This window comes from Protobothrops mucrosquamatus, unplaced genomic scaffold, assembly GCF_001527695.2.
Source record: "Protobothrops mucrosquamatus isolate PMUCROS unplaced genomic scaffold, P.Mucros_1.0 scaffold79, whole genome shotgun sequence".
NCBI lineage: Eukaryota > Metazoa > Chordata > Lepidosauria > Squamata > Viperidae > Protobothrops > Protobothrops mucrosquamatus.
The window spans coordinates 714593-738254 of NW_015386456.1; the positions used below are offsets into that span (position 1 = coordinate 714593).

The 23662-nt window shown below is 33.9% G+C and overlaps 1 protein-coding gene across 1 annotated transcript in view; it reads right to left on the reverse strand.

Moving 5' to 3' along the window:
• Positions 1 to 95: 95 nt before the first annotated feature.
• Positions 96 to 23662, reverse strand: part of NSMAF (neutral sphingomyelinase activation associated factor) — a 35698-nt gene continuing 12131 nt past the window's right edge. The window contains exons 12-31 of the mRNA XM_015812373.1: positions 23539 to 23647; positions 22213 to 22389; positions 20874 to 20953; positions 19730 to 19820; positions 19582 to 19645; positions 19425 to 19476; positions 17616 to 17736; positions 17219 to 17350; positions 16009 to 16051; positions 13713 to 13876; positions 12500 to 12608; positions 10457 to 10521; positions 9631 to 9698; positions 8321 to 8388; positions 7523 to 7646; positions 5980 to 6060; positions 4023 to 4173; positions 2834 to 2936; positions 2257 to 2366; positions 96 to 231 (exon numbers count right to left, since the gene is read on the reverse strand). Coding sequence (XP_015667859.1) covers positions 137 to 231; positions 2257 to 2366; positions 2834 to 2936; positions 4023 to 4173; positions 5980 to 6060; positions 7523 to 7646; positions 8321 to 8388; positions 9631 to 9698; positions 10457 to 10521; positions 12500 to 12608; positions 13713 to 13876; positions 16009 to 16051; positions 17219 to 17350; positions 17616 to 17736; positions 19425 to 19476; positions 19582 to 19645; positions 19730 to 19820; positions 20874 to 20953; positions 22213 to 22389; positions 23539 to 23647 — 2007 coding nt within the window. The 3' untranslated portion in view covers positions 96 to 136. The remainder of the gene's footprint in view (positions 232 to 2256; positions 2367 to 2833; positions 2937 to 4022; positions 4174 to 5979; positions 6061 to 7522; positions 7647 to 8320; positions 8389 to 9630; positions 9699 to 10456; positions 10522 to 12499; positions 12609 to 13712; positions 13877 to 16008; positions 16052 to 17218; positions 17351 to 17615; positions 17737 to 19424; positions 19477 to 19581; positions 19646 to 19729; positions 19821 to 20873; positions 20954 to 22212; positions 22390 to 23538; positions 23648 to 23662) is intronic.

Genomic DNA, 23662 nt, shown 5'->3' on the forward strand with positions numbered 1-23662 from the left:
GGGGGGGGGGGGGGGGGGGGGGGGAAGGAGACCAGAAGTTCTGTCTGAACCATAGAAAGCATTTTTACATTTAGGCAAGGTCCTTTTAAAATTCTGGTTTAAAATATTAAGGATTGAGATATCAGAGAAAAAGCACTTAATATTGTTGCTTCCAGAACACGATTCGTCTGTCTTCTCCTCCAGTAATTATACTGCTGCACTGGTCATTCATCCACATACACGTCACAGCACCTAAGGACACATATGCAAGTCATTCAGATTGACCATTTGCAACCACCTTCCTCAGACTGCTAACTACAATTCATAATTTTATTCCAGCTACAAAATATGTTAGCTCACAGCCTATGAGATCTACATTTTGAGAAGCAAGTTATAAAATTTGTCATATTTAATTATGACAGGAATTATATACCAAAAGCTCCCAAGCTAACCTAAAAACGGTGGGACATGAAACTGTTGTCCTATAAACTGTTGATTAATGAACAGGAAACAGTCAAAAGGAATATCATGCATCCCTATTGGCAAGGCAGGTTATTCTTTCCACGCATCTGATTTGGGACTGGTACTTTAAAAACTGTTAGTAACTGTTTGAAGTTCAGGGTTGAAATGAGGGGTCCTTAGTGCTCTCTGAGCTTGGTTGTGTTTTTTTTTTGCAGATGTTTCATTACCCAAACTAGATAACATCATCACTTCTAGTAAGGAGTGGGGTTTGCTGTCATCTACAACATAGAGTGTAATGACCACAACAGCCACTACGTAGGACAAACAGGAAAAGACCGGCAGAATGCATTCATGAACATCAACTAGTAATCAGAAGACATGTTGAAAACTCTTTAATTTCATAACATATGGACAGACTTAACCATAGTTTTATCTAGATCCTAGACCAAGCCAAGTCAAAAAATGCTAGAAGCTTGGCACTCTAACAAATTAGCCATCAATGGATACATAGACATAAACATTATCTATTCTATGTACTATGCAAAAGAGACAATCAACGAGCCATCTCCCCATCAGCAATCAGCACTCAGATGAGGATATATTAACTGCAAAGTTAACATCAGACCAACAATCAAGAAGTAAATAATACCGCAATCATAAGACTGCCAAGCTAACAGTAAGCAGCCCAACCAAAGAAGCTCCAAGACCACCCCCACCAACACTGACAGGGCAAGACACTAGAATATAAACTGAGAGCAAACTTCACTCCTTCTATCACTGATGATGTTACCTAGTTTGGTTAATGAAATATCTGCAAGAAAACAACCAAGCTCAGAGAGCACCAAGGGCCCCTCAAAGCCAAGACAAAATAACATTTTTTCTGATACTTTTTGATTAGTTTGAATTATAAAAATATCTCCAAACTATGGAAAGTACATTCACCAATAACCAAGAGAATGTTTTTAAAAAAGTACCCTGCTATAGGGATTGTGAATGTAATATTTTACATTCCTTCCTAGTTGGTAGGATGAAGGCAACAGTGTTATTTCCTTGTAATGTAGCCTCTACACTGGGGATCTTCAAACTTGGCCCTTTTAGACTTGTGGACTTCAACTCCCAGAATTCCTCAGCCAAGCATGCTGGCTGAGGAATTCTGGGAGTTGAAGTCCACAAGTCAGAAAAGGGTCAAGTTTGAAGACCCCTGCTCTACACTGAAGATCCTGGTTTGCTTAAAATTGTCTGAAAATGCTCAGACTAAAGGCTGCCCAGAGCCATAAAGAGAAGCCTATAAATCAATTCATAAGGAAGCCTATAAATCAACTCAAGTCAAACTGATACCTTTTTTGCCCCTCCTATATCCATCCTTAAAACTTCATTAAACTTTTTGGGCAGTCAGATTCTGTTGTCTCTACTTTTTTCTTGGTTGGAATTGTTTACAATCACAGGTTAAGTAGCTTCAAAAATGTTTTGCTTATTTCTTAATATTCTAGGCTTTAGTAGCTTCAAAAATGTTTTGCTTATTTCTTAATATTCTAGGCTTTAGCATACATATAACAAAGGTCATGAACCTTATGAGCCAATATTATTTTGATTTTCCATTGAATGGTTTAATAGGACCCTTAACAGCAATACTCTGACTTCCTTCTACAGTATACAAGTTCTTAGGATTCTTACTTCTTGATATCAAGATCAATAATTTAATACAATAGTTTAAGAAGCAAGAAAAAGCTATAAAGTGAGCATGCACTTTATCAAATATTTAAGGACTTCAGATAATGTCGCCAAGAAACATTTTAAAAATATATTCAAACATACCTGCATGTCCCGGAATTTTTCCTACTGTTTTTCCTTCAAGTATATCCCAAACAAACAATTCTCCTGACTGACTTCCTGATAAAACTATGTGTCCATCCCACTTGAAACATCTGCAAAAATAAGTTTATCAAACCAAAATTGGTTATCATTTGATGTTGTATAACTATACTGTCGCCAACACCTACACTTTCCAGGGTTTAATAAACACAGGCATTTATTGCTAAGAAAGTGTGGTTTCAGACTGTAAGAAAAGGAAATGTATTTGTATTTTGGTGTTAATTTGGGAAATTAAAGCCATGACTATAATCAAATGTACCCAAGCTAAGGAGGTAATTTAGATGTTTTGCATCTTCATATTTCTCAAACATTAAACTTTGTGCTAACTTTAGAGGAACAAGCCCAGATCGCAAAATTCATCTATACCCCCCCCCCAGGTAATCTTATGAGATGAATCTTATGGGTCCCATGTTCAGACAATATATATGAAACATTTTCAAAACTAATCTGTTTCATATACAGGATAGAGTTTTAACAAAAAATTTTTTTAAAAAAAATTAAAATTGGCAAAAGAGATTACCTTTGAGTCTGCTCCAAAACTATAGAAGAGATAATCATTCCAGTTTGCACATCTGTTACTTTAAAATAGGCATCTTCTCCTGTGCTTAATAGGTGCCGGCCATCTATATTACAAGAATAGTATTTAGTTCAAGTATTTGAAGTTAATTACCTTGTCTTCATTACAGAACATAGTGCTTCAATCCCATACATGATTTACCCAAATAAAATTCAGTGAGACCTTCAACTCACAATCTGTAATTCCTCACACAGATACAATGATATAATTATTTTAGCTATTAGATATATAGCATACTTGACTGTGCAGAGAACAAAACACCTATAAGCCTCAAAACCTGATATCATAGTTCAGTTTCAGGAAAATTAGCTAGTTGATAAAAGAAAGATGCCCTCCAAATTACAGTCACCATTTTGACTGCAGGCATGCATGCAAGGAAAAACACCTGCTATAAGTAGATGTCTTTCTTCTGTGAAACAACTAATATGCTACAAATTACTAACATAGAAATGCAATGGAAGGCAAGCTAGCAATGGTGACTGAAACTTAGTTACAGCTGCTATTGTGTTTTATGATTATAAAGCCCAGATCAAAATGAGATGATTGGGGAGGGCTACTTACTGAGAGCCTCAATCTGTAATCCATTTACTGAAGAATAAACTAATTGGATATACAGGTAGTCCTCAACTTATAACCACAACTGAGCCCAAACTTTCCGTTGCTAAGTAAGACAATTGTTAAGGCAGTTTTGCTCCATTTTTATGACCTTTCCTGCCACTGCTGTTAAATGAATCACTGTAATTGTTAAGTTTGTAACCCAGGCATTAAGTGAATCTGTCTTCCCTGTTGACTTTGTTAGATAGTCGCAGAAGATGGCCTCATGACCCAGGGACATTGCGACCATCATAAATGCCAGTTGCCATGTGACCATGGGGATGATGCAACATTTGTAAGTGACCAGCCATAAGTCTCTTTTTTCAGTGCTGTTGTAACTTCAAATGATCATTAAACGAATGGTTCAAAGTCAAGGACTACCTGTGATGGTCCTTGTTTCCTCAGCAACACAAACAAGTATTGTATTGGAATTGTATGTTTCCAATCCAGAATTAGATAATAGCTTTGTTTATCTACTAGGGTGCATGTTTTCCTTGACAGAATGGGTATTTAAGAAGAACATTTGAATTACCCATACCAGGACTGAAAGCAACATCCAAAACAGTTCCTGAGTGGCACGGAAGGCGATGCAGTATAGAAGCAGCAGGAACATCCCAGATACTAATGATTCCATCTTTTGTTCCTGATGCTAGCAGAGTATATGCAGGATTCAAGGTGATAGTTGTTACCTAAGTAATTATGTCAATGTTATTTATTTTTATGTTATTAATAATAGATACAATGGTAAGTAAGTATCTACACATTTTCTAGGATACTGAATCTTTAAGCTTGAAACACTTGAATGTTTAAAATTATATGCATACTTTTTTCATAACGGGGGATATTTCAATGAAGGATTACTTTCACAGGGAAAATGAGCACCAGAAGGATGGGATTTGCCATCTGCAGAGATAGCCTCAGAATGGTCAAAAAATCAAGATGATGGCTATGTTGGTAAAATCAAAACTCTTATTTTTTATGTCTGTCATATGTAAAAATAGGCAGAGATTTGCCTGCATCATTGTGGCCGCTATCTTAACTTTTTATTATTATTATATGCTGTAGATATCCTTGAATCTCTGAAATCTGCACTGGAGGATTGCAAATGTTTTGAAAGAATAGGAGGAAAACAACAGATTATTGTCATTTTCTTTCACTCAACATTCACTGTTCAAAACAAAAGTTTTCAAGATATATGCCAAATTTTACAAAACAAATAATTCTTCCAGTGCAAGTGAGATGTTTGATGGCATTAGGACTATGGCTATGCATGATTTACACATTTGGGAAAAATATTTCAGACTGCTTCTAAAAAGTGAGGACACACATATTTGCTACATATGAAAGTAGTCCCTATTATTTCCAGCTTCTGCCTGAGCCTGAGAAAGGAAGATTGCATGTAAGTAATAGTCACATTAATTTTAATCAAGAGCTTTCTTAAAGCAATTGCCCTTGTGCAGAAGCCAGAAAAAATACAGTAAGCACTTTTTAGAGTCAAAAGGTTTACAAAATACCCAAAGCACTTCTTTCATATAATTTGCAAGGAAAATATCCCAATTAGAATTCTGATTAGGTATAGTATACAAAAAGAACCAGATGTAAGAAAGCAAGATCCATCAGGTAAATTCTTGAATAATATTTTTCATGGCCATTGAGTCCCTCGAGTCCAATTTTCCACTTAACATAGAATTCCAGATTAAACCAAAAAAGAATTCAAATTAAACATAAAGTTTCTATGGCTCTTTATGGTAATAGTGATGAAAGATTCAATATATTCTCAAACCAATACATATTTATCTTTCAGTAATTTATCCATTTGCTTATATTTTACTAAGATGAGACATTTCCAAAATTCTGATCTCTTCAAATTCTATATTTTGTGAAATTATCTTTAAATATCTATGTATTCTGGCTAATTAACCACTGTAACAACAATTTTATTTTTTAAATAAAATCTATGTTTTACTAGGCAAATCCATTCCCAAAAGATGGCCTACCGTGGACGGAAGGAAGAATATTCATATTATTCTATAGTTAGAATTTTTTAGATGGCATTTGAACTTTATTGTTTATAAAGTACTACATACACAAGTTTCACTAAATAAGGTTGAGAAAAGAACCTTACAAGAGAAAAGAAACAAAAGATCTGTATAATCTTTTTCATATTACACTAATTGTATAAAATGTACACTATATTTCCAATTCAGACCTCCTAGAATATATTTGCATATTTTAAACAGAATCTTGCATACAACAATCTGTCCCAACCAAAATGTTGTTTAGATATATGAAAGTTGCCAATGAATTGAATTTTTTAACATTTTAAACTTAAAATTAAATCTATAAGTACCGTAATAAGCAAGTAAGCAATCATAAGAGCGTATTTACTTAAACCATTTAAAAAAGTAATCACATTTATTGATCAAATTTTTGATCCTCGGATGCGAGATTCAGAGGCAATCAATCTGAAAAGAGTTATGTATCTTCATACTTACACTAACATCATGTTCCAATTCAGCAAGCAATTCAAAATGTTTCTTAGTGTTTAATAATTCTGTTGGATTACAGTGCCACACCTGGGACATAAGATACATAGTGACTAGAAATATATAAGCATTGTTTCACCCATTATGCCATTCATAAAAGATATAAGGAATTGGGGAAAAAACCATGTAACTTTTTTTTATATAGAAGTAAGATTATTGCATGCATAAAGATAGAAAGATTTGACAATACCTACAACAGATGATCAGTGAAGATATTCAGAACCTGCTGAGCAGGCCAAACTGACTTATTTAATTATAAGAAAAAAAAATCTACATTTATTGGTGACTTTATGGACTTTTTGAATTTACAATTTATAGTTTTGATGATTCGATAGAATGGATAATAGCAGGACGAAAGTAACTTTATAATTTTAGACAGACAGCTCAATTTATAATTGTGCTTATAACCAAAAGATGAAAAAAAGATTGGAAGCCATTTCTTTATATCTTTATTTCCTTCTATTCTTTTTATCTACTACTCTTTTTCTTTTTGCACAATTAGTTTTTTCTTACCTTTTTTACTTTTTTCTCTTTTTTCTATTTTCATATTAACATTGTGTTTATATTTTTCAATAAAATTATACATGTTAGATATAAGATAGCTCCCTGGAAGTCATATGTTTTGTTCCATATGGTTTGCTATATTATTATATATTTATAATATCATACATTTATATTATAAATGTATATTATGCTCTACACAAATTTAACAATTCAAAGCCTATGTATTTAAGCCACCTTAGATCTCTTAGCCATCTCTGTAGCTGTTTGCAACTGTTAATATTCTACTATGAAGAGCTTTTTGTCAATCAATTTATCTGATGGATTGTTCTTATGCTACTTTTCCGAGCAGAGATCTATCAGTAGTACAGGAAATAATGGATCATCCATGAGGCTATAATCCGCCTAACCTATCATAAATACCACAGGAAGCACAATCAACTAGAGATGATTAAATAGTTTTTATGGGGTAGTTTTATAAAATAATCATTACTAAGGTATCTCAAACAGACACAGTCCATGAGTCAAACTAGCTGCTATTACCCAATTTATGGATAGAAAGTTTTGGCACTGTAATAGAAACCTAATGTTGCAAAAGGGACAGATTTTGAATAGTCTCAGTTATCCAATTACAAAGTTTTTGTTACAGATGTATGATATTTCTAAAATTAGCTGCTCTCCAGATGCAATGGACTGCAACAATCCAAAATTTTAGTCAGCATGAGTTAAATCCTGAAAATTGTAATCAGCATGAATTAAATCCTAAAAATTGTAGTCAACTTATATTGTATCTAGAGCACGGGTGTCAAACTCACTGCGTCACGTGACGGGTCATAATATATTGACTTTTTTCGCATTGTTGGAGCTGGGTGGGTGTGGCCTCCGCATGATACAACCGGCCCGTGGACTGGCAGTTTGACACCCCTGATCTAGAGGGTACTTGGTAGGAAATAATGACCTGCAAAATGTCTTCCATCACAATCATACCTACTTTTACTGTTGAATCCCAAGATGCAGAATACAAACGATTATTATGCCAACAGATCTTGCTGACGGCATCATGATGGCCTATTAAGATGTCCTGTTGCCTTCCAAAGGCTACTGAGTAGAAATAGCTTTTAGAAATTAAAAAGAAAGAAAGAAAGGGATTTATAAATACTTTGGAGGCAATTTTATTTAAAACAGTACATGCACATACAAAAGTAAGCCAAAATGTAGTTCTTCTCATTTTCCTATTTTTAAAGTATTTTAAACAGCATTTATATTTGGGATTGTCCTGTTGATTAGTTTCAGTGGAAAATCCTCTAAATAAGGCAAATATTGCAATGTCAGCAATTAACAGCAGTAGATAGTAGAACTTATTTTGCTCTCTGAGATAAAAAACAAAACTGCACCAATTGGTTATTGAATCTTTTGTTAATCTCTGTTGTTCCCAAAGGCTGTTGTAAGGAGACTGTGTAACATAAAAATCTCTCCTTAACAACCTGCTGCCATTTATCAGCTGCTAACAGCTGCTTCATTCAAAGATTTAGCCATGGTAGAAATAACTATTCCTGTCAGGAAAACCTGGCCGGATCTGGTCACTGGGGTAACTCGTTGTGCAACACATTATATCAAATTACATCAAATCACACTTGGCCAATAAAGAATTCTATTCTATTTCTCATGTCCATGCACAATCTTTTTTGCCTCCTTAAATTCACTTGAACTCAGCTCATGGAAAAACTGGTCCCAATAAAAGGAATCATGAACTAGTGATGTACATTTAGGAATGTGTAAAATCACATACATATTATTGTCCCATGAAGAACATACAACGGTGCTATTCCCTGGTAAGATTAAACAAGATGACAAAGCCTGTAACAAAATCAACAAGAAAAATGTTGCTTCATATTATTAAATTATATATTATATATTAAAATATTAATATATTTTGAATCAACATATTTTATATTTTATGGATTCAAAAGCTATTCTTTTGAAGTAATTAAACATATGAACATTATTTTGGTGTATCTAAATCTTCAAATGTAGCTAAAAGAAAAAAGGGAGCCATATAAACCAAAACATTCCCACTAGAGAATTATTAATGCATTACTCTTTGTTTATGTAAAAAAATCATTAAATATAAGTTCAAACAAGATCACCTAACCTAAACTTAAAAAAAAGCAAATTCACTCTTAAAATGCAATAGCAGAAATATAGTGTAAAAATCAAGAAAATTAATCATTCTTGAGATAGTCACACCATATTTAAAATATTGCTTCCATTTCTGGCCACCGTGTTTTAAGAAAGATATTGACAAACTGGAATCTATCAAGAAAACAGCGATAATGAAAAAGGGTCTGAGAAGAAACTTCTGGGAACTATTGTAGGGGGTGAATGTACTTGATCTGAAGAAAAGAAGACTGTATAGTTACATTATCCACCCCCACCCCCAAGTATCTGAATGACTGCCTTATAGAAGATGGGACAGCCTTGTTCCAGAAGCCAGAAGAAACAATGGATTTAAATTAGAAGTAGATGGACATCAGGAAACATTCCATAATATGAAGTAATGTACAACAATAGAACATAATGTTTCTGACTATCTGACTATCATTCAATATCCAATCACTTAAACAGAGGCTGAATGGCCACTGTTGGGGATGCTTACAGTAATGGTTTCTCCACTCAGCAGAGGATTACATTAGATAATCTCAAAGGTCCCTTCCAACGCTTCGGATCCTGTGAAACCACCAAACCTTTCTATGAATGGAGGTTGAAATATCACCACTTGGCAAAGAGGATGTCATCTCTACATCAGGCCTTTAACTATGTGTTCCTAATGGAGATTGTATGCCCTAGCTTATATCAGTTTCTTGGCTTGGATTTGAAAGGAATATTATCCTGGCTGGCCAGATTCAAAGGCTTAAGATTGGCACTGGGCATCAAGAAGCTTTGTATATTTTGAAACCCACTTCAAGTTCCAGTTTGCAAGTAAATCAGGCAGCCTCTAATTCAGCCTACATAGATTTCAGCTGTTTTCTGAATTATAGTCCCAACCAATTTTTGTGTACACATCTAAAAAGGCTACAATAAAGGCTTGGAAGGACTGACCATGTTTGAGAAAGACATACTCCTTTGAAGCATTTTTGAATCTGCAGAAAACATCTTCAAAGTTGAATCTAATGTAAATGATGAGAGAAAAATAATAAGAACTGTGCTCATTTAAAGGCATTCTTCACCTTTCAGTTTGAAAAATCAACCTAGTCGGGATACAGACTTTCAATTGGCAAAAAAAAATGGTGTTTGTGCAGTCCTGTATATTGATGCATAAGTAATAAGTGCATTTGTTAAGCAATAAGAAGGCAATATTTTTTATATTACTATGTAAATATATATTAAAAGGTAAAACATTACTGTCTTTGAATGAGCTTGTACAGGGTGAACTTAAACTTCTTTGTAGATTTATTTTCACTGAACATGGAAGGAATATAAGTTGTTCTACAGATGCAATTAAATCAAATTGTCTGTACTTTTGCAAAACCTGGTGTTTGTAGCAAGCATGCAAATCTCTACCTTGTTCTTATATAAAGCCACTTCTGTTACTATATTTTTCACCTAGGGAAAGTACTATGCTCCCCTAACTTTTAATATTTTAACAGGAATTTGTCCACACTTCTGCTTATTTAAGGAAGTTAACTTCTACACCATGTGATTTTTTTTTGGCACTTCCACAGAACTATGGAACGGCTTCCTTCCTTTCTGTTCATACGTGCATTTACTAATATATATATATTAAAATGTTCAGACAGTCTGTGAATCTTTGGATTTTTAATTCTGCAGACCATAACATTCGCCACGCCCATAGTAAACCAATTTAAAAGGCATTGTAACATTTCACTTTACTTGAAAGCAGGCACCTGATAAAGGCATTACTCACCTTGAGATGTAGTAAAGATAGAAGATTGATTAGAAGTAGAACACATGGCAATTCCAGTTATTGGCCTTTTCAAAACAAAATCATGTAATTTATTTAGTTACTTTAGACTGATTGAAAACACACACCAGTGTTTCCTGAAGTCTCTAACTAAGGATTTTACTCATTACATTTAATCCACGCGGGAATTCTAAATTTGATATTCAGATGTAAATCCATCTGTATTCAATGCATTTACTCCAAAGTACCGTATTTTCCGGCGTATAAGACGACTTTCTAAACCCTGAAAATCTTCTCAAAAGTCAGGGGTCCTCTTATACGCCCAGTCATCTTATACGCCGGAAAATACGGGTATTCTATTTTATTCCTTTACACATGTGGTTTGGCATATTACTCATCAAGTTTTCTCTCCCCCCCCTCTCTCGCTCAAACTCTATATTTTAACTGGAAACGTTGGGGGTCGTCTTATACGCCCAGTCGTCTTATACGCTGGAAAATACGGTAACTAAAGTAAGCACTTAACTCATAAAGTCTTAAAGGAAGAAATATTTACAACATTTCAAAATTGCAGGTATCACATTGATTAAAAGTGTAGGATGATTTCTCATCCCACTCCAAGCTCAATAGAAGCTCTGCTTTCAAAATGAAAATGGTTAAATAAACTTCCCAATGATAGCCAGTTAGTGCTGGTGATACCTGAATTAAAATTTCAACATTTAATTACACCAAAATTATATTTTCACCCCCATGGCTCAGTTCAAAGCACTTGTTTTAGCTATTAAGCTCTGAACAACCTGACACCTTGATTTATTTTTTTTACAAACAACTTTAATTTTCTTATCCAGGATTTATGTTAGTATCATACTTTCACTACAGGGATTTTGTATTCTATAAAGGTTTTTAAAAAACCACAGTCTTATTTTTTTTAATTTTTGACAAAAATCTCTTTTTATGCTGGAAAAGCTCTTCCCAATGTGTTTTGAGGTTTATCTGTTAGTATTTTTCCTGTCTTTGGGACGAGCTTTTTATGACTGGCTATAAAAGTTCCAGTTGTGAAAGATTAACTACTGAGGTATTTTGGATTATATTAAATTGTAGTCAAAATGCAAGAAATATATCAAGACAAAGCTTATTGGGAAAGCTGGGCTGAAAGAATACTTTTCAGCTTACAGGTTCAGCTTGAAAATTTAGATAAAAAACTTGATAAAGTAACAATGGTTTTAAAAGATGGCAATCAGATGCAAGTAACAGCACTACAAGATTTACAATTAAATGGATTGGAATATAACTTGCTGCTAGCAGCCCTGAAAGATGAGGTGAACTTGAAAATTACAAGTTGGTTAGAGAATTTTGAGAAAGGATAGTTTTTTGTACAACAAATGCTGTGGAAATACACACAACAGACAATTATGACTCTGGGGAATAAAATCCAATTGCTAGAAAGTATCCTGATTAATATCTTAAGGAAAAGCCTTATCACTAAGAATCAGTGGAGGATATTTGATCCTGGATGGGCCAAACACAATTATTGTGGTGACTTATCGTAGACCAGAAGCGTTGTAGACTTTCTGCAAGTCAAATACAACAAATAGATTGTTAACAGAGGGTATTGAAATTTATTTTAGCTGTTGGTTTTATGTGTTAACTATGGTTCCATATAGTAGATTGATGTCAGGCTAAGTGGGTTGGGTAAACAGTGTTATAGAAATTTATAAATTGTGTTTGCTTCGCAAGGGAAAGGAGTTATTACTTTTGAAATATATTTATCAGTATTCAACTAAGGAGGACAATTTATGTATATGTCTGTTTCGGTTTTTATGCACTTTTTTTGGATGTAGTCTTTATTTTTGTTTTTGTATTTTTCCCTTTTTTGGGAGTTTTATTTTAATGTTCTGAATAAAATAAAAAAAGACAAAAAAAGAAAAGAAATTTCCTTCCCTATGCTAAGCATTTCATTTCTTGTAACAGGGTTGAAGATCACTGATATGAGTTCAAATATTTATTGTTTCATTTTATACAATTGCCCATCTAGCTGCTACAATTTACCCTTTGTGGATCTTGTATTGCCCATCAAGTTTTAAACTGGCCATGTTATTCCAGGAAAGTAAGATGCTCTCTTCTGTCAGATCCTCAAAAGATTCTTCACCTGGAGAGACTGACAAATATGATAATAACGTAAACTCAATGTAATCAAATGAAAGTCAAAAAATGTACATTTTCTATAGGATCTTATTTCAGGGAACAGACAATTCAAGCTTTTTCACATTCCCTTCTGTCCTATTTTTTCTCTCTTAAATAACCCCCTGCCCCCCCCAAAAGTATCAATTATAATGTCCATCAGGAGGCACCAAGTTATCAATTTCATCCTTATAGGTAATCATCAGGTGTGGGCAGCCAGAGGTTATTCGATGGGGCTCAAAGCTGGTCGTGAATTCGGGGACATTTACATTTGGATGGCTACATACAGCATATTAGCTGTAAGAGCTATCCGGGTCCTGGTGCTGAACAGTTTGCAGGAAAGGATATAAAGCAGCTGTCAAGAGTGGCATATGCAGCCCACCTTCCCATAAAGTCTCAAAACAGAGAGATAAGATGTTATATTATATCATCCCTCCAAGTATGGAGTTTTACTAAGGGTTTAAAAATAGTATCAGTGATAGTAATACAATACTGCAAGCAATCCTGTTGATCCTCAAAATTATCTTTTAGTGTTTTGTTAATGACTATATGAATGGAACTCACAATTAACTATATTATTATATAGCAGGTGCAATATAAAAAGAATTCAAAAAGAAAAACTAATGTTTTTCTAACTCTTCAATAAATGCTTTCTTCCTTATGACTCTGTTGTAAAAGGGTAATTCAAATGTCATCACCTACCAATAATCAACTGCTGCAAATCAGGTCTAATTTTATCTTTCCAATCTTGTGAATTATACTTCATCCACTAACAAAGATCAGTACACTTTGGGTTGCCCATGCATATCCTAAAAGATGGCATCCCATAATAGCTGACTCTCATTTTTGAGGGTTTTTTCAAAAACAATGAACACACCATTTTGAATGTTTGTGAACATCAATAACTATGTTCTCCTAATAAATCATATACTATTTTTCACTATATCCTGTTTCTTAATCATTTGAAAATTTTGTTTAGCAATTTTTTTAGATTTTGTTGGATAAAGCAACATAGATTAAAAAAGGGACTGAAACAGGCAATGCGCTAAACAAGAAGAATCTAAAAGTCTACAAAATTTACCTGAAGATTCAGTCATAGAAGGGCTATGGCTGGATGCTCGAGACCAACTTTTTAATTTTGGGATTATCCTTCTTGGATGTGGGATTGTGAACAATTGTTTTGGAGTCTGTCCAAATTCCAAGATTTGCGTCAACAGAGCTACTCTTTCATTTGTGTCCATAATGCTTCAGAAGAAGAAAAAAAACGATCTTGCATTGTACCAAGAAAAACATCATAGTATATTCATTATATATCTGTGGAGACTCTCAATCATCCCGGTCATAGTTGTCCCAAAGGTGCTTTTTCCAAAAGGCAACTGAAGTTTCTTGGATTTTTTTCTTTGAAAATTTTTCACTTCAAGCTTCTTCTTGAGAGTTTACAATCTTCCCTCAGAGTGCTAACAACCAAATGACTGCAAAGAATATAAATCCTTGAATTCCCCACCAGTCAGTTGGAACTGACAAAGCTTCTTGGATGAGAAGCGAAACATTTTCCAAGAAAAAAACCAAGAAAATCCAATTACCTTTGGGAAAAAGCACCTTTGGGCATATTTATTACACTAGGTTAATCCGTATGTTTCTACCAATAATAGTTTTCATAGTTTAAGCTGGTAGGATTCAAGATACAGAACTTTGTCTCCTTACCTCTGTGGCAGGAACTATAAAGTTCACTAAATTATTTCAAACATAATAGGAAAATGAGGGCTTTCTCTCCACACCTAATAATTACTTTATGTGGTAGGAAATGCAAAGAGATGCAGACATTGTTGTTGAAAGGACAGCTGTGAACACTGTGACTTTGAAGGAACTGCTTGTCTGGTGAATTTAACCCTTTTCACCAAACAGGCCTTCTTTTTCTTTCTTTTCCTTTAAAGTTTTCTTGTCTTTCCTTTATCCTTACTCAGTTGTATTTCTTCCCTTTCCTTCCCATTTCCAACCAATAACTATTGCTCTTATTCTTATTTTTGTTATTTCTGCTGGAAAGATAGAGAAAAATCTTATCTTTGAATGGATGGTATTTACACATGAGGGTTATTTTATAGGCAATTCATTATCTTGGTACTGTTTAACTAAACATACATTTATAGGCTTTTCTGTTCTGCTCTTGCCTTTTATATGTCCTATGTACACATTTAATAACGGGAGGAAATTTTCCAGAAAATCTGAGGATATATATGGGCAGGAGGAAATTTTTCAGCAACGGGCAACCCTAAACTGAGAAAGTGTCATTTTCCTATTTTTTTTCTTTTATGTCTGCTCTTCGTTTTTGGAGATAATCCTTTTAAATTTAGAGTCAACTTCATTTCTAGTAAAGAGTATGGAATAAGAATCTGAAATGTTTTTCCAACTCCAATTTAAGTACCTTTACAATGCTGAACTAGTCAGAATTGCATAATTCTTAAACTAGCAAAAAAGATTTACATATATTAACTACCTAATTGTGCAATTAATTTATGGAAACACAACTCATAGGCAGATTCCACAAACTCTTCAAAATGGCCTGAAGAGACATTTACCTTGAAATGTATTCTGTTCTTTAATCATCCTTTTCCAACATCACCCTTTTAAAAACTATTTTGATAGAAAGAGCTTCAATGTTCACACCAAAATTGTCCTGTTCAGAAGGCAAACTTTGATTTAAACAAACCAGGATCTCAACACCAAACTTGAAATCAGAGGGGAGTAGAAACTTATGAGCATCTTGAACTATTCTCAGCATGTTTATAAAATCAGGAATGTGGCATTGAGAAAGGCCCAATGCTACTGATTTTATTACTTAGGTGCAGCTTTCCAAATTGGACATCCCATTAAATGTATAGGATTATAAGTGGGCTACACACCAAAATGTTGCAGTATGCAGTGATCCTAGTCAAGTAGTCATGCCCTCAAGACTATGCCATTGCTTGACCTCTTCGTGCCCACCTCGTTTTTTTGTTCCTCCTCTTCAATTAGGCATTGGAGCATTCAGGACATGGAACATGCTTTGTGTTCAGCATACTATTCCTGAACATGCATCTTGCTCCATTCTTTTTAGGGTTTCTCCTAAAGGTTACTTTGCTGCTTATGTGCTTTTGCAAACTTGAAGATTGTCTAAAGACCGTCAGTTGTCTCCTTTGAGTGCATACAAGATACCCCAGAATTCATGCTAAAGAACTGTATTGGGGCAATACATTTTTTTTCTTTTTGGGGATGAGTGGGGGTTAAGCATCGTACATAGCATTCTCTCAAAGGGAGATGTATAAAATTTGTAATTAAAACCAGGTTTGTAACAGAAGGAAATGAATGCTATATTCTCATTATAAGCATATAGAAGTTACCTGTTCAGATCTACTCCTCCTTCGTAGGTCAAGGGATGAAATACTAAAAGGAAGCAGAGAGGTATGCTGCTTACTTGAAAATACAATTGTTGTGGCAAGACTCTTAATCAAGAAGCATTCTGCAATCTCTCACAAGAAGATGCTATGTCATTTGTACACAATAAATTTCAGCTCTATTCAATATCAAGACAAAGAGCACAATGTCTGAAATATAATTTTTTAAAGTTCTAATTCTCTATAACTGCTTAACATCCAAATAGTCTTCTCTTTATGATCTCTGATTATGTAAATTTCTAACACCAGCATGAGCACCAGTCCAGTGCTAAAAGACAACTCCAGAAGCCACAAACCCAGCAGGTTTTGACTTTAATCAAAACCTGAGCACATCAGGGAGGCCACCTGGTATTTGAGGATTAGAAACTAGGAATGTTTGTAGGATCATTGTCCAGCCTTATGGATCTGAGAGGTAGAGAAGCTGCCGAAGACAATGAAAAGAGTGGAGGAAGCAAACAGCAGCTTAGAAGCCAAGTAGTGCCTAGCTGCAACGCAGTGGAGCCAACAGTTGGGTTTTTTTCAGATTTAATCCAACTCCACTAAATCAAAGTATATGATATAAAAGTTTTATTGCAGAAGTCTTAGAACTGAACTTCCATTGCTACTTCAAGTAGCAGTCAAATGTGATCAATACTTTTTGACTGGTTTCTTAATGAATACTGTACATAAGCAACCCGCTCTGCTTTAGGATCTTATTACCCTAATTACAATGGAAACATATTTGTGTCTATTCAGAAGCAAGCCAAACAGAATTCATATAATTTACTTCCATGTATATTTATATAAGATTACAGTTATGACCTATAACTGCAACAAAAGAGAAACTTAAATTTAATGTGGATATAATCAAGCAAGACTGTTTCATACAACAAAAATCAGCAATACTTACAAACATTTACCTTACAGTATTACTTAATCTAATAAAATTTATTTCTGAGAAAACATATCTAGAATCATGCCATTGAAATGTGCTTGAATCTGTTTTCATTAGCATTATAATTTATAATAGATATGGAAGAGAATTTGGTACATTATGACATGTTATGTGTTCAATAACGGGTAGAGTGTGTCAAAGAAGTCCTAGTATAAGAGAATGCCATACAGCTGAAATGCAAAAATAACCCTTAAGAACTTTAAATATCTATATCAAAATTACCATTCTGAGCTGCAACAGCTTCATTGCCCTTCTGCTTATAGCCAAACACAAGATCAATCCATTCATGGAGATGTTCTGACACATACTGGCTTTCTAAAGCATCTTGACTCTTCTGGAGAAAATCTTTGGCATCTGAAATAAATAATATCCAAATTTCTTGCATGTTGTGGACAGCACACCTCTATTCACATTTTCCTGCCTCCCTTAAAAAAATAATTAAAAACAGCACAAGAAGCTTCAGGAAATCATATTAATCAGCATTCAGAATTTTGCAGCAATCATCTTTAAAGCCCAGAATAGGAGAAAAATGGGTATTATTTCACAAGTTTATGGAATGTATGAGAGCAAATGTCTGGAGCAGAATCCAGATAATAGTTACACCTAAAATTTGATTTACCTGATGCCCATGGAGGAAGTTCTACATTGTCAACCATCTTTCCTCCTTGTGTCTTCCCCAAGTCCAGTTTCAGATTATTTAATAAGAAACTAGAATCATTTTCATAGAACTCGGGGATTAACTGGATAAAAGAAAAGTGGGGAACTGTTAGCAATGAAATAAAATTGTATTTATATTCATAACAGCATTACAGTAAAACATTTACTAGTGCTTATTCATGCTTCTAAACCAGCATAAAGCACTATCACACAACAGACCGCACCCTTTCAAAAAGAAAATCCAAACCTGACTAACTCCTAACAGAAGACAGACCAGTAGGAATTGGTAGAATGCACTGTTGGCCATTTATTTTTAAATGTGGGCATTTGTCACCAATATGTCAGAACATCAAAGATACAGCATTCACATTAACTATGAAGTTATCAGATTCAGACTACTCCAAGTAAACTATTAAGCTATAGTTGGCATCAGGAAACCTCTGTGGCCAAGTATTGTGGGGTTTTAATTTCTTACTTTAAAATATCAGCCCAAACTGGATATCCTTTCTTATGTGCCAGCAACAGATTGGTCAGGTGAATGTCTATTTGGCAATATTTTAAAGTGAAATAAATTATCTTGAAGTGCATGAATTTAGCACACTTGATTCCACAAAGAAAAACAAGAAAGTCCTGTTGCCTCTTGAAAAAGCACCTTTGATACAACCATGACCTGGATGACTGAGAATCTCCATTGACACTTGATTCCATAGTACAAAGATTTATATTGGCCACCATCCATATATCCACAGTATATCTTAATCTACACTAAAACTACCTTTTCTTGAATGTGTTTACAGTTGTGGATGTCTATTGCACATATTAATGCAAAGGTTCCATGTATTCATTAAAACACAAACACTAAGCAGAACACAACACAAGCTTTTTAGTATAGGAAAGAGGAATGGAAAAGATTTTCATTTCTCCCTGTAATGGCTTTGGTGCCCTCTAGCTCAACTTTACAGAGCCTGAAAGAAGATAAAATATCACGAAGATTGCTTTCCCAATCCCATGAGTATTATTGAAACTCCACTAAGTGCTATGCTGCTGGATAAAAGCCAGCAACGGAAATGACCGGTTATGTATAAAATGGCAATGATGTTGACATATCCTTCAATTTTTCTCTTCAAGATGTCATGCCATTATTGATATCATAAAGCCTATGTTTGATTTTTTGGCAGAAAAAAAACAACATAGATAAAAGTTGCTATATGTTACAAAAGAAAGCCCAAGTTTTATAAAGCTTATTTCAACTGTGTTTATACCACTTCAATCATGGTAGCACTTAATGTAATCTATAGTTCTACCTACCCATAGGAAGGGATATTTAACTACCAACTTTCATTATACAACATATCTTTTGGCTTCAAATGTTGATTCAAACTGTTTTTATTTAAACATCTAACACATGTTTAGATAACATTCTGGAACATCAGGCTCATGATTAGTTATTGTAATATGATAAACATGAAGCATCTATCAGGCAAAATTCTCAGTGAATAATAAAGTATATTTCAGCTTGTCACATTGAATTTATTTCAATCATATCTGGCTTCAGGTCTTTAGAAGAAATCCAATATCATTTATTATTTTAGTCTTATAACTAGTGATGCTAACAACTTGGGATTTTCTGTATGATAGGCCCCAAAAGTTGGGGTAACTTCCTAGATCTGTTAGATGGAAATTCATTTTTAGATGCCATATCTGCAGCATCTCAATCAGCAACATAAAGAAAACCAATTACTACAGACTGAAGTACAAGAAGATAATTTACCTCTTTGAAGTCTGTTGCGCCATCTAAACAGTTCTTCCAGGTTTCTGCAATACTAGATAAGAATAGTACAGAGAATAACCAGTTGTAGTTTAAAGCAACATTGTAAGTGTGGCAAACATAAAAGTTAACTGAACTGGTTGCGAAATTTAGAACTAACCTGTTGAACATTCTGTCAGGATGATCAAACTTTCCATTTTGTAAGCAAAGCATATGCTCTGGTGCTATAAAAACAAAAGAGGTTAGATATATATATTCACTCAAGTACCATAATGATATTCTTTGACATACCTCTGCATATAACTTACCAACTCTGACCAGGTAAAAGAGAACATAACCTGGTGATGAGTAGTGGCTGCCATACATAAATTTTGGTTCTTGCATTTCTTGATAACGTACCTATCAATGCAAGAAAGGCAAAAAAGGGAGAGAATGGGGAGAATCAATTCAGTGATAAAATTCTTCTATAGTGATTACATGGAGTTTATATTAAAAAGTGAGTCAGCATTTCATTTTTTGTGCACATTGTTCCATGACTGAAATGAGTCACTGACACAACCATATATTCAATCTCAGTGGACTGCTACAGGGAACAATTCCAAAATATATTATATTTCAGACATGCTTGACTCCAGGGCCACTTGGATGAATTCTTCCCCATGTCCAGTAAAAAAAGATTGTTTATATGTACAGTATAATCTGATTCTAAAATATTTGAAAAAATACCTATCAAATCACTGCAACCTGCATATGAAAACCTTAGAAAGATATTTTAACCTAGTCTTTTCCACCCTTCTCTTGTATATACTGAAATGTTTAGGTAAAATAGGCTTGCTTTATACTAAAAAATAGTTAGAAATATTCACATATTTAACCTTTTATTCAGTCTAAGAAATCATAGTTCAACCTAAATATATCACTTATAAACTTTTGAGCTATGCTGCTCTTTACGCCTAGATAATAGCCAATTATAATAGCCAAACTACAGACTTGAGAAAAACATTCTAAATGTTGCTGAACCACAAAAAAATAGCAGCTTTGCTTAATACATGTGCAATGATGGAGATGCGGGGAGTTTTAATTTAGGAACACCTGAAGGGCCACTGTACCTCCAGTCCTTTTATTGCTTTCTCATTTTCTCTCACTACATCTCCTTGTACTCACATTTGGATACCTTTACCAAGTAATCACCCTCCCATCCCATCGGAAATCAGACTCTCTCAAATATGTACAGGTAAAGTTACATTCTTTAACAATTACTTCTAAAACCAGTTTTTCTAGCAATTTTGCATCTATCCTTTATAACGAATTGAAACATTTCACTAGAAAAAACTATACTTAAAATACAATAAACAAAAAAGTTGTTTTAAATAATTCACACACACACACATAAACACACAAACACGCACATGAACACAAACAAATATACAAACAAGGTGTTTTTCTACATACCAGTAATCTTTCCAATCTTTCTTTATTTAGTGCACCTATAGGTTTACTAAGGTCACGAAATGTTTCGGGCTTTGTTAGATCTATAAAAAAAAATTTGTAAATATATATTATATTATTAACAATGATATCACAACCTTATTTTCTAATGCGTATGGACAAAATTTAAGATATCAAAGCTAATTAGGAGCTATATACTAAAGCTATACTTTTAAAGCATAATTGTAATCCTTGGGAAGAATTTGGATTAATGTGTTTGCATATTTAGCTATAAAGCTGGAGGGGAATCAAGTCTACTGATTCCAATAATTTCAGTATAGGAAAAAAACTTCACTGAACATTTTTGTTTTTTCAGATACCTGCGCTGTAGTTACTTTGGTGGAAAAGTAGATTTTTTTTTCATCCCTCAAATATAACATTTTATGGAAAAATTAGATTAATTCTCACTTCACAATCAAACCAGCAAGCATATATTTAATGAATGCATCCCATTTCCCCATTTTGTAATTAACTTCTTATACCCAAAAGACAAATACTTCATGAACACAGGTTTTTTCCTCTATTTTATGCTTTAATATTTTAACATTTATTTTTTATCTCATTTAGATTCTTTAACTGATTTTAAAATAACCAATTTAAAAATAAAATATATGTTTTCTGGAAAGTTTCAGTCATTTAATACTTTCTATTCACAATTATCCATTTTAGGCTATTTTAGTTTTGCACGCTATTTTGGTAAGATATACATTTTTATACTCTCAAGTTGAAAATTCAAAGAAATTAGATTTTGGGATTTTAGATATCAAGTAAACTATACTAAAAGGTACAATCAATCATTTAAAAAAAATGCTAACAGTTCTTATTTAGTTTTTCTCTTAGATAAGCAGAAAACATATATGTAAACCACTCTTCCCAATCTATTCAAGACCCTTATTTTCTATGAATAACACATCAAAGTTAGTGCTTACAATGCAAACTGTGGCAGTCTATGTAGCCTTAATTGAAATGAATGGATTTTTGCAACATTGAATCTAAATTCACTAATACTGAATCTCTTATCTTCATGCCCCATGTTGTTATTAATGTTTCCTGACTTGTATTTCCTCAAGGAGTCATTTAAAAGTCTAAATGCAGCAAAGTAAGCAGCAGGCTGTGCAACTTTTTTAAACCAAGTTTAAACCAAGTTTAAAAAACCAACTGAAAATGCTGCTGCTACTAAACACTATTCCCTTTTGGAAACAGAAGTTTGAGAAAATGAACTGACAGCACAAGCATCCAACTGCTCAGGGTACCTGGTCTGGATTGTCCCCTTGCATTTACTTTGCTTGTCTCCAACTCTTACCTAGTTCTGAGCTAGAATAATCCGCTATGATCCATGGAAAGACAGGGTACTGGGAAAGATCATTGCAGCTCCGATCAGCCAGATTATTGAGATGAAGAAGGTATTGGTAGTTTGAGATATGCCCTCGTTGCCATTGTAACATGTAGCTCTCCGCGGTGTGCTCTGTAATATGATTTTCTAGAAAGATACAGAAAATGTGACAGAATGCAAATAAGAAATTAATGTAATTTGCAATTAAGGCTTTCCAAGGAACATGCATCAGGCTGAATTTCTATCCTACAAGGCTTGTAGAGCCATCGTTCATCACTTGACAGCAAGTATTATCCCCTGACAGCAAGTATTCACTGATTTATGAGAAATGGGTGAAGCTGTACCCCACAAAATAATTACTATATCTTGCCATCCCTATTCTGTGCATGTCTATTTGCTAATATAAAAATGAGCAATGATTAAAAGAAATCTTTCACTATTTTTTTCTAAGCAGTTGTCTTCCATGGAAATTTCATGACAAAAAAGTTGACAATGAAAATCTTGGGATGGGTGATGATGGAAAAGATAATCTGCCTGCATTAAAATACACAAATTAATGTAATATGATGGGAATAAAATCAGTTATATTAACGATTTTGTTTAATCCTTAAGGACTTTATCCTTCTTTATCCTGACCCTGCTCACATTTTGATATGCTGCTCTTAATCCAAACTAGACTTGTCTTTTAGTATCCCACTGACCATGTTCATATCTCATTTGATTTTGGATTACACCATATATAGCTGCCCCCGTCCTTCAACATCTTTTGTGGTAGTGTACTAAATATTCTGAGCTCAAGTTTCAGGTTTTTCATGTGTCTCAAGATCTATATTAAAGCCAATCCATTGTAAGAGCTATTTATACTTCTTGTTTCAAATGCTGTGTCAGGAATTAGTTTTGTGGCTTGGGGTTGAATTATTAAAATTTTCTCCAGCAGTATTGACTTAAATCAGATCAAATATTGGACCAAAGCAACAGCTCCTGCAACCATGACAAAGCAATAAGAGCTGTTGTGGGCTCTGTTCAGCTTCTTCTGCATAAATGACAACATATGGAAGATACAGAACTCTCTTTGCCTGATTCTCACCTTTCAATGACTTTCTTCTGCTAATCATACACAAATTTAAAGATGGTACTAAGAATCTGCTACTAAGTATTTCCACAAAATAAAAAAGAGCTCTTTTTCTAGGCAATACTTCCAATCTTCTATAAAAGCTAAATCTATATAAAAAGCTGAAGTTAGTCTGATTCCCAACCCCTACACACTATATTATTTATTAGAATTGTTGTTGAAACCTAAATATGTTGACATGTAGAAATAGACATTATCTCGGTCCTCAGTGTTGTAGAATTTCAAATAGATGTCTGAACATAAATCATTTTCGGTGCAAAATACTTCCAGACCCTTGAAAATTAAAAA